The sequence below is a fragment of the Geotrypetes seraphini genome, chromosome 14, assembly GCF_902459505.1.
Source record: "Geotrypetes seraphini chromosome 14, aGeoSer1.1, whole genome shotgun sequence".
Lineage (NCBI taxonomy): Eukaryota > Metazoa > Chordata > Amphibia > Gymnophiona > Dermophiidae > Geotrypetes > Geotrypetes seraphini.
This window is the reverse complement of record NC_047097.1, coordinates 75,108,233-75,123,633: the sequence shown is the minus strand read 5'-3', so window position 1 is coordinate 75,123,633 and position 15,401 is coordinate 75,108,233. Positions and strand designations below refer to the sequence as shown.

Below are 15,401 nucleotides of genomic sequence, written 5' to 3'. Positions count from 1 at the left end.
CTAGAACTCTTCGATCTAATGACCAACATTTGCTAACTGTTCCATCACTTAAAACATTAATACATGAAGACAATACATTTTTTCCATCGTGGCCCTCCAATTGTGGAATTCCTTGCCAATCCACTTAAGAGAGGAAAGAAACGTTGGTATATTTAAGAGTCAGTTAAAATGTTTTCTTTTTAAAGATGCATTTGACTGCTAGACATCGTAAAAACACCAAAACTAAAGCAAAATCCATCCTTTTTTTAAGGAACAAAACAAAAACCCCTCCTCTTGTAATTTTCCTTGATTGTCTCATCTGCCTCCAATTATTGTATTTCTATCCTATTTACCCTACTAGTCCTGTCTGTTTTGAAAGTCATGTATTTGTTATATGAACTTTTTGTTCCCCTGTGTACTGTTATAAAATATTTTTAGAATTGTACATCGCCCTGAATATATGATAGGGCGATTAAACAAATTTTAAATAAACTTGAAATAAATATATATGTATGCAGATGACATCTTTGTTCTCCTTGAGATAGAATCAAATCTCACCAACCTTGTCGGGAACATAAAAGAATGTATAACAAAACTCCAGTCTTGGGCCCTTACTGTACAAATGAAACTGAATGAGTCCTAAACAAAATTACTTTGGCTTGGTCCAAAATTAGAGCAGCTACCTTCGTCCATTCTATTGCCTTCAGGATCCTCACTGCAGATTGAATTCTCAAGTAAAGTTTTGAGTGTCATAGATTCAACACTTTCATTCAACAACCATCTTAATTCTCTGGTAAAAAAAAAATGTTTTTTCAGTCTCCATATGTTGAGAAAAGTGAGATGCTGTTTCCATCAACAACATTTTGCTGTTCTTGTACAATCAATTATTCTTTCGAGGCTGGATTACTATAATTCAGTCTATCTAAGCTTGACCAAGAAAAGCTTACAAAGACTTCAATTGATCCAGAATACTGAGGTTAGGCTGATCTTTGCAAAAAGCAAATTTGATCATGTCTCTCCACTTTTGCAAAAACTTCACTGACTTCCAATACTTTCCAAGGTTTATTTTAAATGCACCTGCTTAACATTTAAGATCTTGCATGGCATCTTCCCTCCTTTAATTCCCCTGTCTTGGAATTCTGCAAGATCTAATATTACCAGATCTTCTCAGAAATTCAAATGGTCTTTTTCTACATTGAAAGGCGTTATCTACATTGACAAATTAGGGAGGGCTCTACTTTTCAAAATTACTGAGTTCTGGAATAATCTTCCTGTAAAACTGCACGATCTGGGCTCTTTCCAACTATTTCAAACACATCTGAAAACTTGGCTATTTTCAAAAGTTGTAAAATCCACTTCTCCCCTTACTATTCCAAAATCATATTGTATCTGTTTTCTTTGCTAATTTTTGTAAATCGTGCCGAGCTCTATTGCTTATAGAGAAGATGCGGTATATAAGCCTAATATTTAGTTTAGTTTGAAGTTATCTTTTGTGATCCTTTTTTTGTTTTTTCTTAGTCTCCATCTGCCAGTAAGTGTGCATAATCCATGCATATGGACTTGGCTGGAGGGCTGTTAATCTTTATCAAAATGTCCCTGGAGCAACTAAAGGCAACAAAACAGACCAGAAATCTGTTTGTGTTTCAGCTGAAAAATGCCTGTACTGTAACCCTACCCCCCCTCCAATCCTCCATCCCCACCTTGTAAAGGCCCTGGTAATCTAGTGGTATCTTCGGAGCAGAAGCATCCTGAGTGTTCCTGCCTCCATCAACTGCACTATAAAAATGGTAACCATGACCTCCCATAGCAGCCTCACGAGAGGTCACAGCTACCATTTTGGAATTGGAAATGGCTTGAGCAGGAGCATTTCCAATTTAAAAATGTCAGCTATGAGGCTGCCAAGGAAAGTCACAGCCACCATTTTCATAGCAATTTGGGATGCTTCTATCCCAAAGGCACCACTAGAACACCAGACCTATGGAAGGATGACGAGTGTTGAGCTAACCAGGGTTGAGGGCAGTAGTGGTGGGGCTGGTTTCAGTCGGCCTCTAAATTTCCACTCTACTCCCAACTTCAGTTGCCACCAACTATTATTTTCAGTGAAAAGAGCACACGATTTTGACACTCAAAATAGTACTTTCCATTTTCTATAAATCATTGGGAGTAGTTTACATCTATATAACACCCCTCCCCTCCCAACCAATACATAAATATGAAACATTACAGTTCTTCTTGAACTCATCCATTAGCATCTGGCGAGTGCGCTGGCGCTTCTCCAGTGTCTCAATAAGCCGTGGCATAGTTTGGTCATCATTTGCATCTAACAATTCACAGGACGTCAGAGGAGGAAAACTTTGTATTAAAATTTCCATGACAGACTCTGCTGGTAGAACAGAAGAAAAAAACCCACACATATATCAATAGTAGTGTACATACGACTCAGAAGACTACAATATTGACTGCTATTATTGCAAGATAAAACATCTGGGGCTTACACAGAAACAGCAGGCAATAGGCAACATACAACCTGCTAATTCAATAGCTATTTAATGCTGGATTTTACAAAGCAATGGTAGAGGTTTGTATCATGGGCCGGTGAGAAAAAAGTTCCAACCAATGTTCCCTCTAAGCTGAGCGCATGAGCGATCGCTCACTATTTTCATTGGCGTCACTCATAATTTTTCTCGAGTTGCTCACTAAAATACGCAGTGGCCGCGACTGGAATAGAGCGCGGGCGGAGGTGAGAGGAAGCGGTGGCTCAGGCCAAGCACCAGCGTGGCACCGCGAAAGGGGACCGAAGCGGCGCGAGTCCGGTGCTTGTCGTTCTCCTCGGGCAACGCCGTGCCTCGCATCCTCCTCGGAGCCTTGTTTTTTTCATCCGCCGCTCCGCACGCCGCCTGAAATGTGGCGTACCAAGGGGGGGCGGTCCGACGGTGGGAAGCAGAGAGAGCTTGGGGCAGCCGCGGCAGTGGCTTTGGGGCCTGTTTCCCCCAATGGTGGCAGCAGTGGCTTTGTGGAGGGTAGGGAGAAAGAAAGGGGGCAGGCAGGGAGACAGAAGGGAAACAGAAAAAAAGAAAGGGGGCATCAAGAGAGAAAAAAGAAAGAAAGGGCAGGGAAAGAGGAAGAAAAAGTTAGGGGAGGGAATGAGGTCTGGAGGAGAGGAAGCATACAGGCTGAAAGAAGGGAAGAAAGATTGGATGCACAGTCAGAAGATGAAAGTGCAACCAGAGACTCATGAAATCACCAGACAAGGTAGGAAAAATGATTTTATTTTAAATTTAGTGCTCAAAATGTGTCTGAATTTATATATGCTGTCTATATTTTGCGCTATGGCCCCCTTTTACTATACCCAGGGAGCCTATAAGCGTCGAGAGCAGCGCTGGGCATTTAGCACAGTTCCCTGTGCTAAAAACTGTTATTGTGGTTTAATAAAAATGAAGGGGGGTATATTTGTCTATTTTTGTATGCATAGAGTCATCTGCCTTGACCTCTTTGAAAAAAACCCAGAATAGGAATGATAAGGAGAAATTAGGTTCTTACCTGCTAATTTACTTTCTTTTAGCTTCTCCAGACCAGTAGAGGTTAACTTTACGAATGGGTATATATCTAATCATGACCAGCAGGTGGAGACTGAAAACAAAACTTTGGGACAGTATATCCTAGCCCCTCCTCTCTATTTCCCTCAGTCTGCCGAATAGCCAAGCAGAACCAAGAACTGGAAAACAACAGAGAGAAAAAACAAACACTCCGAAAGGAGTAACAAATAACAAACCCAAAATGCTGTTGGAAAATGCAGAAGAGAAAAATTCCCGAAGGAAGAATGTCCCCACAGCTCGCCAGCTAAGCCAGCCGAGCCACAGCCGCTGTTCTTCAATTCTCCCCGGCCCTAGAAAAATACTAGAACCCGCAGCAAAAACCAAAAACTGCCCGCGCAACAGCCCCAACAACAACAATAACAGACAGGGTGGGGACCTCTACTGGTCTGGAGAAGCTAAAAGAAAGTAAATTAGCAGGTAAGAACCTAATTTCTCCTTCTTTAGCACTCTCCAGACCAGTAGAGGTTAACTTTACGAATGGGACGTACCAAAGCAGTCCCTCTCACGGGCGGGACCCCCGAAGGGCCGATACCAGTACACGTTCACCGAACACCGCGTCCCGACGCGCCTGAACATCTACCCGATAATGCCGAACAAAGGAATGCAAGGAGGACCAAACCGCAGCCTTACAAATATCCACCGGAGGCACGAGCGACGACTCAGCCCAAGAAGCCGCCTGACCCCGAGTGGAATGAGCCTTGAGAAACTCCGGAACAGGCTGCTGTTTCAGAAGATAAGCGGAAGCAATCGTCTCCTTGATCCAGCGCGCAATAGTAGCCTTAGAAGCGCCAGCTCCCCGACGAGGACCCGCCAGGAGGACAAAGAGATGATCGGACTTCCGGAATTCCTGGGTCCGCTGCACATAAGAGCGAAGGACCCGACCGACATCCAACTTGCGCAGCTGCCGTTGCTCAGAAGAGCCCTCCCGACCACCCAAGACCGGGAGAACCACCGATTGATTGACATGAAAAGGAGAAACAACCTTAGGCAGAAAGGAAGGAACAGGCCGCAAGACGACCCGCTCCCTAGAAAACTCCAAGAAGGGAGCCCTACAAGAGAAAGCCTGCAGCTCAGAAACACGCCTAGCAGAAGTAATGGCCACCAAAAAGACCGCCTTCAAAGTAAGGTCCTTCAAAGAACAGTCGTCCAAAGGCTCGAAAGGCGGACGCACCAAAACAGAGAGAACCAGATTAAGATCCCAAGAGGGAACCGAGGGCCGAAGGGGAGGCCTAAGCAACTTGGCCGCCCGCAAAAACCGAATCACATCAGGAAGAGCCGATAAACGCTGACCTGACACTAACCCTCGAAAAGCCGACAGGGCCGCAAGATGAACCCGGAGAGAAGACCAAGCCAGGCCTCTATCCAGGCCATCCTGCAAGAACTCTAGAATGTTAGGCAGAGAAGCGCGAAAAGAGGTTACTCCCCGCGCCCGACACCATTCCTCAAATAGACGCCAAACCCGCACATAAGCCCGAGAGGTAGAAAGCCTCCGGGACCCCAACAGAGTAGAGATCACCTTGTCTGAATATCCCCTCTTGCGAAGGCGACCCCTTTCAAGAGCCACGCCGTAAGACAGAAGGGAGACGGGTCGAACATGGGAATGGGACCCTGCACCAGAAGGTCGTCCGAGAGAGGCAGAGGAAGAGGATCCGCTACCAGGTGTCTCACCAGATCCGCATACCATGGACGGCGAGGCCAATCCGGCGCCACCAGCACCACCAAACCCGGATGGTAAACAATGCGAAGAAGCACTCTGCCCACCAGCGGCCAAGGAGGGAACACATACAACAGCCCCTCCGTTGGCCACGGCTGGACCAGAGCATCCAGACCCTCGGCCAGACCGTCCCTGCGACGACTGAAGAAGCGGGGCACTTTGGCGTTGCCACCCGTGGCCATCAGGTCCATCAGGGGCTGCCCCCAAGCCTGCACTATCAACTGAAACGCCTCGGCGCCGAGACACCACTCTCCTGGATCTAGGAAGTGACGACTGAGGAAGTCTGCCTGAACATTTTCTACCCCGGCTATATGAGAGGCCGAGAGGTCCAGCAGATGGGATTCCGCCCAAACCATGAGCAGAGCCGCCTCCTGCGCCACCCGAGTGCTCTTGGTGCCCCCCTGACGATTGACATAAGCCACCGCCGTGGCATTGTCCGACAGCACTCTGACCGACTTGCCCAGCAACAGGGAGTGGAAAGCCAACAGCGCCAGACGGACCGCTCTGGTCTCCAACACGTTGATCGACCAGGCAGCCTCCTCCGCGGACCAGGTGCCCTGAGCTGAGTGACCCAAACACTGAGCCCCCCAACCCAGGAGACTCGCATCCGTCAGGAGCACCGTCCACTGCGGGAGATCCAGACCCACCCCCTGAACTAGGTGAGGGGTCTGGAGCCACCAACGCAGACTGCAGCGCGCCAAGCCTCGCAGGGGAACCGGAACCTCCATCCCGTGCCTCTGGGGAGACCACCTCCGGAGCAGAGCATACTGGAGAGGACGCATGTGGGCCCGCGCCCACCTCACCACGTCCAGGGACGCCGCCATCGACCCCAAGACCTGGAGGAAATCTCGCGCCCGAGGACACCGGGACGCCAAAAGCAGGCGAATCTGAGATTGCAATTTGCTCACCCGGCCCTCTGGGAGGAAGACCCTCCCCAAGGAGGTGTCGAACAGCACCCCGAGGTACTCCAGACGCTGAGCCGGGACCAACCGACTCTTGGCAAGGTTGACCACCCAGCCCAGCGACCGGAGAAACTCCACCACCCGAGCAGTAACCCGGGAGCTTTCCTGCAACGACTTTGCCCGAATTAACCAGTCGTCCAGGTAGGGGTGTACCAGGATGCCCTCCGACCGCAAGGCTGCCGCGACGACCACCATCACCTTGGTGAACGTCCGCGGAGCCGTGGCCAGCCCAAAGGGAAGCGCACAGAACTGAAAGTGCCGACCCAAGATCGCAAAGCGCAGGAAACGCTGATGAGAGGCCCGAATGGGAACATGCAAGTAGGCCTCCGTCAGATCGAGAGAAGTGAGAAACTCCCCCGGCTGAACCGCCAGAATGACCGACCGCAGAGTTTCCATACGGAAAGAGGGAATCTTGAGAGCCCTGTTGACCCCTTTCAAATCGAGGATGGGCCGAAAAGTCCCCTCCTTCTTGGGCACCACAAAGTAAATGGAGTACCTGCCCGTGCCCCACTCTGGAGGGGGCACTGGAACAACTGCCCTGAGATCTAGCAAGCGCTGAAGGGTCTGGCGAAAAGCCTGCGTCTTCCCCGGAGTCTGACATGGAGAAGCGAGGAAAAAATCCGGCAGAGAGCGGGCGAACTCCAGGGCATAACCGTCCCGCACCACCTCCAGGACCCACTGATCGGACGTGATCTCGGCCCATTTGGGGAAAAAATCGCGCAGCCGGGCCCCCACCGGAACCAAAGGGGGCGCCGGCAAGGCGTCATTGTGCAGGACGGGAAGCGGGGGAACCGGCGGAGGGATTCCCTGCCCCCCGACGGGCCCCCCGAAAGGGCTGCATACGCTGGAAGAACCGACCCCGGGAAAATCCCGGAGACTGAAAAGAAGCAGCCCCACGCCCAGGGCGATACTTGCGAAAATCCCGCAAACGCCCCCGGGCCGCACCCCCCCGAGACGCCGGGCGGGCACGGTCCTCCGGCAGACGGGGAACTTTCGAGTCCGACAGAGTCTGAATCAACTTATCCAAATCCTCTCCAAACAAAAACGACCCCCGAAAGGGAAATTTAGTAAGCTTAGCTTTGGACGCAGCATCCGCCGCCCAAGCGCGCAGCCACAACACACGCCTTGCGGCCACGCCAAAAGCCATAGACTTAGCCGAGATCCGCACCAAGTCATAGAGAGCATCCGAGAGGAATGAGGCCGCCATCTCAATCTTCGCAACCTCCTGATCCACCAGAGACCAGTCGTCAGACTCTCGATCCAAGACCCGCTCCGCCCACCGAAACACGGCGCGAGCGACCAGTCCCCCACAAATAGCCGCCTGAACCCCAAAGCCAGAGACCTGAAAATTCTGCTTAAGGAGGCCCTCCAATTTGCGCTCCTCAGGATCTCGCAAGGCAGAACCGCCCTCAACAGGCACGGTATGCCGCTTGGAAATTGCCGAGACCACCGCATCCACGACCGGCGAAGCTAACGTAGCCCGATCCCCTTCAGGAATGGGATACAGGCGAGCCATGCTGCGCGCCAGCCGAAACGGCGTCTCCGGCGTTTTCCACTGCTCCAGGATAATATCCCGAATATCCTGATGCATAGGAAAAGAGCGGGAAACGGTACGGATCCCCCGCAACAGGGGGTCCCCCACACGCGGAGTCTCCGGCGGCGCGTCCTCAAAACGCAAGACCGAAGAAACCTGCTGAATAAGGTCAGGCAACTCATCTTTCTGAAAAAGACGCACCACAGACGCCTCGTCACTGGAGAACGGGAAATCCGACAACCCGCCGCCAGCTTCCGTCCCCTCCAGAGAGTCCTGGAATTCCTCAGAAGGGTCCAGGTCCTCCTCCAGACCGACCCGTTCCTCCGACCACAAATTCTCGTCCCACGACACCCGCGGACGCTTGGACAAGGGAGGCGGCGGAGGGGACGTCACGCCAGACGAAAGAGGCAAAGCCGCAGGAAGCGCGGAGGAAAAACCACCCCCCGAGACCCCCTGGGCGCAACCGGGACCCCCAGCCGCCTGAAAATAGGCTCTGCATAAAGAAAAGAAAAAATCAGGAGAAAACCCCCCCGAGGGTCCCAAGGGACTCCCTGCCACAGCAGGGGACCCAGCAGAACCTTGCCCCTGCATAGTCAAAACAGGGGGAAGGTCACCTGAGGTGGAAGACAAAATGGAGGGGCCAGACAGAGAAGATGGCGTCTTTCCCGCCAAAACAGCTCCCTCCACAGCCTGCAGCGGCTGAGAGACCTGAAAAGTCTCAGCCGCTAAAACAGGCAAGCCGGCATCAGCTGTCAAAATATCAGCTGAGAGGGAATCCTCAAAAACCCGACCGTCGGCGGCTCGGGGAATCCCTCCGTGGGCGGACGGAGAAGACCGGGCTTCTCCTCCGTTCCCTGCCGACTCGCGAGGCACCATCGGCGGGGAGCTCTGGGCGCCTGCAGCCGCTGCCGACGGAGCTCCTCCACCGCACCGGCCTGAACACCGCTTGCACAGGCCGGCCGCGAGTGCCTCGCGTCTGGAGCACAATGAGCACTTTTTCCCTTTAGAAGTGCTCATTGCTCCATACGCGACCTAGCTGTAAAAAAGTGCCGGTTAGTTGAAAAAATACAGTAAAATACAGTTTTCTTAAAGGGATACAACCCTCCAGACCAGCACTACCTCAGGATTTTTTTTTTTTTTTTTTTTACAGAACAGACTCCACAGGCTCTCAAAGCAATAGTCTTGCTTGATTTAGGGGGCAAGGCTTATTGCTGAGGCTCCTCTAAAAAAATGTGGGGAGGTGGAGGAAGTGGGGGGAGGGACCCCGCTCGTGACCCGCCGGGTTTGACACCCCCGAGGTCGGACGAACCCCCAAACAGAGTCCGTCCAAGCTCCGTCCGGCCAAAAACAGGGACAATAAACCCCTTAAACAAATTCCAACAGCCCTACCAAGGGAGATGGGTACAGATCACTCAACACCTGCTGGAGACTGAAAGAAGACTGAGGGAAATAGAGAGGAGGGGCTAGGATATACTGTCCCAAAGTTTTGTTTTCAGTCTCCACCTGCTGGTCATGATTAGATATATACCCATTCGTAAAGTTAACCTCTACTGGTCTGGAGAGTGCTAAAGAATTAACATTTTCTCAGCGTATAGTGTGCTTTGTGTTTTTTAATTTTATTGTTGGTAGATCATTTTGACTTGGTCATTTTAAAGTAGCTCGCAAGCCCAAAAAGTTTCTATTTATTTATTGCTTTAGGAGACATATGTCACTGTTTCTGTGGTGTTGCATTTTATGCAGAGTCCAGCTTCTTGCTGGTTCAATTTAACCTTTGTCTGTGTATTTCTATTTTATCCCCCCTTTTACAAAACTGTGGAGCGTTTTTTAGCACCAGCCGTGGTGGTAGCAGCTCTGATGCTCAGAATTCTATAAGCGTCAGAGCTGTTACCACTGTGGCTAAAATCTACACTACAGTTTTGTAAAAGGGGGAGGGTTTAGTTTGTGATGACATATTCCATACTAGGCGAAGGTGTTTTCTGTTTTCCGTGTGTTCGAAAGACATGGTTTTCTGTTAGGATTGACAGTGTAGGATTGATCTGTGCTGGTCTGGCTTGTTTAGTTTTACAATGGGTGTATTGATGTACTGCTCACTGCAGTATGTAAAATGCTGCCTTTTCCAGGTACTCATGTGTGACGTGTGGTTTGTTATTAAAAATCATGTTTTTCGTACAGATGGGGGGGGGGTGCCAAAAAATGATGGGCCCTGGGTGTTACATATGCTAGGTATGCCACTGTTTGTGAAGATACCAGAAAGCTGGCGAAGCAAAAACTTTAAGTAAATCGTTATTCTTCAAAGTTTTGAGTATTTAACCCTCCCACAATCTCACGGGCACTCGTCCTCCGCGCCTGCTCATAAATTTGTTGAGTATGTAACTTGTTGCTCATGCATTTTTTTTTTTTTTTGCACACACCTCATCAATCCTTAGAGGGAACATTGGTTCCAACACTCAGAGAATTCCTATGAGCGTCAGAGGAGAAGCTTCCACTCACACACAAACGACTGCAGGCAGGCAGGCAGGCTTCAGTAAGTTTTTTACGAAAGCGCCATGAAGGTAGGGGGCCGCGGGCGATCAGTGCCCGCGCGCCTTCCCTCCCTTAAGTTTCAATTCTTTAGTAACGTGCCGCAAAGGTAAGGGGGAGGGAGGGAGATTCTCAGGCCGCTGAAGGGTGCTGAGGTGGCGAGAGGGAAGGGTGGTTGCTGCGGGGACAGGGCGTTGAAGGGAACGGTGGTCCGGTGATGGGGCAGTGACGGGGACAGATTTTTTCCCCGTGTCATTCTCTACCCCGAAGCAGGGGGTGGTCCACTACACATGGGGGCTCCATTGTGCCCTCCTCAAAACCGATGAAACCAGAAGAAGCTGTTGTAGCTCTTCCCGGTGATAAATGCACACCGCAGACACATCTTTGTCAGCTGGCGCCTCTGAAAAACCCATGTCTGTGTCCTCTGTCTCGCCCACCCCCCCGAGAGGAACTTGGGGGATCAACAAGGGGTCCAAGTCCTCATCAGGTGAAAAACGCATCTTCAAACAAAATCCTCATCCCACAAGAATTGCGGCCCTTTATAAGAAGACTGGAGGGGACTGGACCAAAGCTGGCGCTGAAGGGGGCCGAGCAGGGGTAGACACGGAAGGCAGAAGCCCCCACAGAAAAATAACTCGAGACCCCCAGGGAAGAAGCGGGACCCCCGGCCACCTGCAAGTAAACCTTGGACATGGCTAAAACAAAATCTGGAGCAAACCCCTTGTGCGGCAAAGCAGGACTCACTGCCAAGGCAGGACACCCAGCAGAAACCTGTTCCTGCCTCTCTAAGACAGGGGAAATGTCACCTGAGGCCAAAACCAGTGAAAAAACCACTGAAAATTCTTCCCCCAAGGCCTGCGGCGGCAGGAGGCCTAAACAGAACCAGCAGCTAAAGTAGGAAGGCCAGCAACCACGAAAAAGGAGTTCCCCAGCACTATCGGCAGTAAGGGAAACCTTATTTCCCAGTCGGCAGCTGAGGAAATCCCTGTGTGGGCAGTAGGGAAAGCCCAGGCTTCCCCACTGCCTGCTGCCGACTTGCAGTGCACGCACGAAGGGGTATGCTGGTCTACAGCACCCGACGCTGATGAGGATTCCCCTTCACATTGGCCGGCGCACTTCAAGCACACGCCAGCTGCTTCAACTGCACGCTGGGAGCTCAATTAGCACTTTTTTTAGCTTAAAAGTGCTCATTACGAAAACCACTACTAAGCAAAACAAAGAGTGCCGGTTAGCAATTTATTTCAATTGAAGGCTTTCCCTTCAGATGGGCACTACTTCAGGATTTTTTTTCCCCAATATAACTTTAATTAAATTTGAACAGACCTACTGGCTCTCTAAGCTATATGCCTTACCTGTATTTGGTGGCAAAGCTTACAGCCGAGACACCTCTACTTAAAAATTTGGGGAGTTGGGGGAAATGGGGGCAGGGACTCGACCAAGCGAGTGTGACACCCCCGAGGTTGGATGGACGTCCAAAAGGGTCCCCCAAGCTCATCCGGCACCGCAAACAGGGACAAGAAGGCAAAACAAAATCTAACAGCTTCCCACCTCCACCTGCTGGAGATTGAGAACAGACTGACTGTACTTGGGACTGCACAGCCCACTTGTACTACAGGCAAAAGTTAGTATCTTAATCTTCACCTGCTGGTCGAGGTGAGCTATAACCCATCAGTTTCTGTGCCAATCTGGAGGAATGATAAAGAATTTATATTTTTCAGAGTTGGGAATGATAAGATCAGGTTGTTATGTCAGTCCACAGATCTATCTAATAGTTCAGTAAATCTGGGGAAGCTATTAGGGACATCACCATATAGCATTTTAAATGCTATGCAGCTGTTCATAGTCATTCGCACGCGAGACATCAGCGCGCCGGCAAAAACTTACTTTTAAAGAGCTCCAACACGGGGTGTGAGTGGGGACCCCCCTCCCCAATTTACTTCATAGTCTTTACGCTGCCGGGGGGGGTTGGAACCCTCCATTATATAGTAAAATTAACTTTTTCCCCATTTTTTCGGAAAAAGTTAAGTTTTCTCTATAATGTGGGGGGTTGCACCCCCCCCCAATGGCAGCGCAAAGATTACGAAGTAAAGTGGGGGGATTCCCCCACACACACCCCCGTCGGAGCTCTTTAAAAGTAAGTTTTTCACCAGCGCGCTGGTGTCTTGCGCCAAATTGTCTGCGCTGCAATGTCGGCGCGCTGATATCTCGCACGCTTTTGTCCCATCACCCTATGCAGCATAGTTTGAATTATGTTTAACAATACAATAGTCTCTTATACCCCACAATTTTCTACGAGAAATCAATGCAGCTCACAGCAAGAGAATTTTTACATTGAACTCAAGACATAGAGGTGAGTGAATAGGACTGAACCAGGATGAAAGGCCCGCACCATGTATAGGGCTATAAGGATAATAGATGTGTCTTTAACTTCTTCCTGAACGAAAGTATGAGGAGGGCTGTCTGGGAGATTATTCTAAATGTATGGTCCCCGGATTTGAAGGACTTTTTCTGGTTAGGGCTATTCAGCTTGGAATAGAGATGGTTGAGGGGAGATATGATTGAAGTCTACAAAATCCTGAGTGGAGTAGAACAGGTACAAGTGGATCGATTTTTTACTCCGTTAAAAATAACAAAGACTAGGGGACACTCGAAGTTACAGGGAAATACTTTTAAAACCAATAGGAGCAAATATTTTTTCACTCAGAGAATAGTTAAGCTCTGGAACACATTGCCAGAGGTTGTGGTATGAGCAGATAGCATAGTTGGATTTAAGAAAGGTTTGGACAATTTCCTGGAGGAAAAGTCCATAGTCTTGTTATTGAGAAAGACATGTGGGAAGCCACCGCTTGCCCTAGATCAGTTTTGGCCAGGTACTGGTTACCTGGATTAGCCACCATGAGAACAGGCTACTGGGCCTGATGGACCTTTGGTTTGACCCAGTAACGCTATTCTTATGTGCTTATGTTCTTAAGGGTATCTTAAAGCACTGTGTAGGTCTTGAATAGAGGAAGGTACACGAGACCTTAATATTAGACTAATCCATTAGAGTTCTTACCAAAGATAGCTTGTATGGTCTGCAAAGCTATCTTGTAATGCATTCTCTTCTTCACTGGTAACCAATGTAAGTTTTCCAGCAGTGGACTGACCCTTTCAAACTGACTTGGGTGAAAAATGAATCTGACTGCTATGTTTTGGAGTAGCTGCAGTCGCTTTAATTCTCTCTCTGTAACGCCATCGAACAGAGAGTTGCAATAGTCTAGGATAGCCTGCACCACCAGCCTAAAGCTGTTTTGGGTCAGGCCCGGTCTAATCACTCTTACTCTGAAAACAAATATTTTGACCAATGACGTGATTTGGTCACTAAAATGTTCCAATTGCCAGGTAGTCTGTATATCAGCAGTAGACTGACGCCTTTGCTTCTCTCAAGATTCTTTGTGCTGGAAATCATGTGCTCTAAGTACTGATCTGCATGTCTATCCAGCATGCTTAGGATGAGAAATGATTTGTATAGTAGGAGGCAGCCTCCATCTCTTTTATGCATTCTTGGAGAGGGCATTACTTTATATCCCTGTGGGCAGAGATCTACCAGAATCGGGGCATTTTCATCTGATAAATCAGTTAGCTTAGCTTATGAACAGCTCTACAATTAATACATTTTCACAGACATTTTAAAGAAGGAAAAATGGCAGCAACAAAAAAAAATCTACAGAGATTCAAATAATCAAAATGAGTATGCATATGAAACCAAAGTATCTTCCTTCACCGGATCTAGTGTCCGATTAATGATTTAAGAAGCCTGATAAGGCAAATCTTTACCATCTTATGCCTACCTCCAGGAATGGGACCACCACGCTCTTCTAGTCTACGGGTCAGCTCTTCTCTGAAAGCTTGGTTTCTATAACGGCGGCCTGGGGTTAAACCATAGATTGGCTTGTCAACAGGCCTTGCTATTTCAACTTCTTGTGTCATCTCTGCAAAACGCATCACTTGCTACAATGAAGCAAAATAATGCCTTTAATTTTTCTTTTATTCGTAAACTAGTGTGATACATCAATCTTAATGTACAATACAAATTATTCAATCACAGCTTTACAATTTACTACCATCTACATCAAAAAGAACTTTTCAAAATATCCCTCTTCAAACTTGCATTTTTTTTTCACCCTATCAAGATGGGCAAAGTAGTACCTGGTTCTTGTAGTCCCTTTCTATTGTAAGGAGGAGGGGGTACTAAAAGGATAAATTAGACCTTTTCTGCTAATTTGTTTTCTTTTAGTCCCTCCAAACCAGCCTGTGTTATGCACGCCTACCAGTAGGTAGATGAAGACTGCAACCTACAGAATTCTGATGGTGTCTATAAGTTAGCTGTGCAGTTCCTTCCAGAGACAGTATGAATGTAAGAAGCTGAAAGAACTGGCAAATAGAATAAGAACCAACAAATCGTAACTAACTCTTCTCTCCTACAGCTTCAAAATCCCACACAATATGCAGGAAGGCTGCGCAGCAAAGGAAGCAGTTGCCTCCAACAGCAACAGCTCTTTGGTTCCTTGTCTACTCTTCAATAAAATAGCGCTATCACTTAGAGGGGGTTTTTGCTCGCTTCCACACTACCCCACCCCGGGAACCAACTTCTCAACCCCCGCAGCCCACCCCCAAAACCTTATCTCCAGCGTACACTGGCACACACCAACCAACACAGGACATACTTGTGTCGGTGCTGAAAGAGCCTGCCGCTGATGTTCTATGCTGGGCTGCTGTGGGGCCTTGAGCATCTGCGCATATTCAAGACCTTCTGGCTTCCACCGACTCCGAGAGATGGCGACTGTTACGCCGATCTTCAAGAAAGGTTCGAGGGGAGATCCGGGAAACTACAGACCAGTGAGTCTGACCTCGGTACCGGGAAAGATGGTAGAGGTGCTGATAAAGGACCGCATCATTGATCACCTTGACAGACACGATCTGATGAGGACCAGCCAGCACAGCTACAACAAAGGAAGATCTTGCTTGATGAACCTTCTGCACTTCGAGGGAGTAAACAGGCAGATAGACAAGGGCGACCCAGTCGACATTGTCTATTTGGATTTTCAGAAGGCGTT

General features: G+C 49.0%; 1 protein-coding gene across 10 annotated transcripts in view; it reads right to left on the bottom strand.

Annotated features, from left to right (window-relative positions):
- Positions 1 to 15,401, bottom strand: part of KIF23 (kinesin family member 23) — a 203,697-nt gene that overhangs the window by 93,937 nt on the left and 94,359 nt on the right. For 8 of the 10 annotated variants that reach the window (XM_033920429.1, XM_033920430.1, XM_033920431.1 and 5 more), the window contains 2 exons: positions 14,136 to 14,295; positions 2,204 to 2,362 (listed from right to left, as the gene is read on the bottom strand). In XM_033920429.1, the coding sequence (XP_033776320.1) occupies positions 2,204 to 2,362; positions 14,136 to 14,295 (319 nt within the window). The remainder of the gene's footprint in view (positions 1 to 2,203; positions 2,363 to 14,135; positions 14,296 to 15,401) is intronic. The other 2 variants (XM_033920425.1, XM_033920427.1) reach the window with 1 other exon arrangement.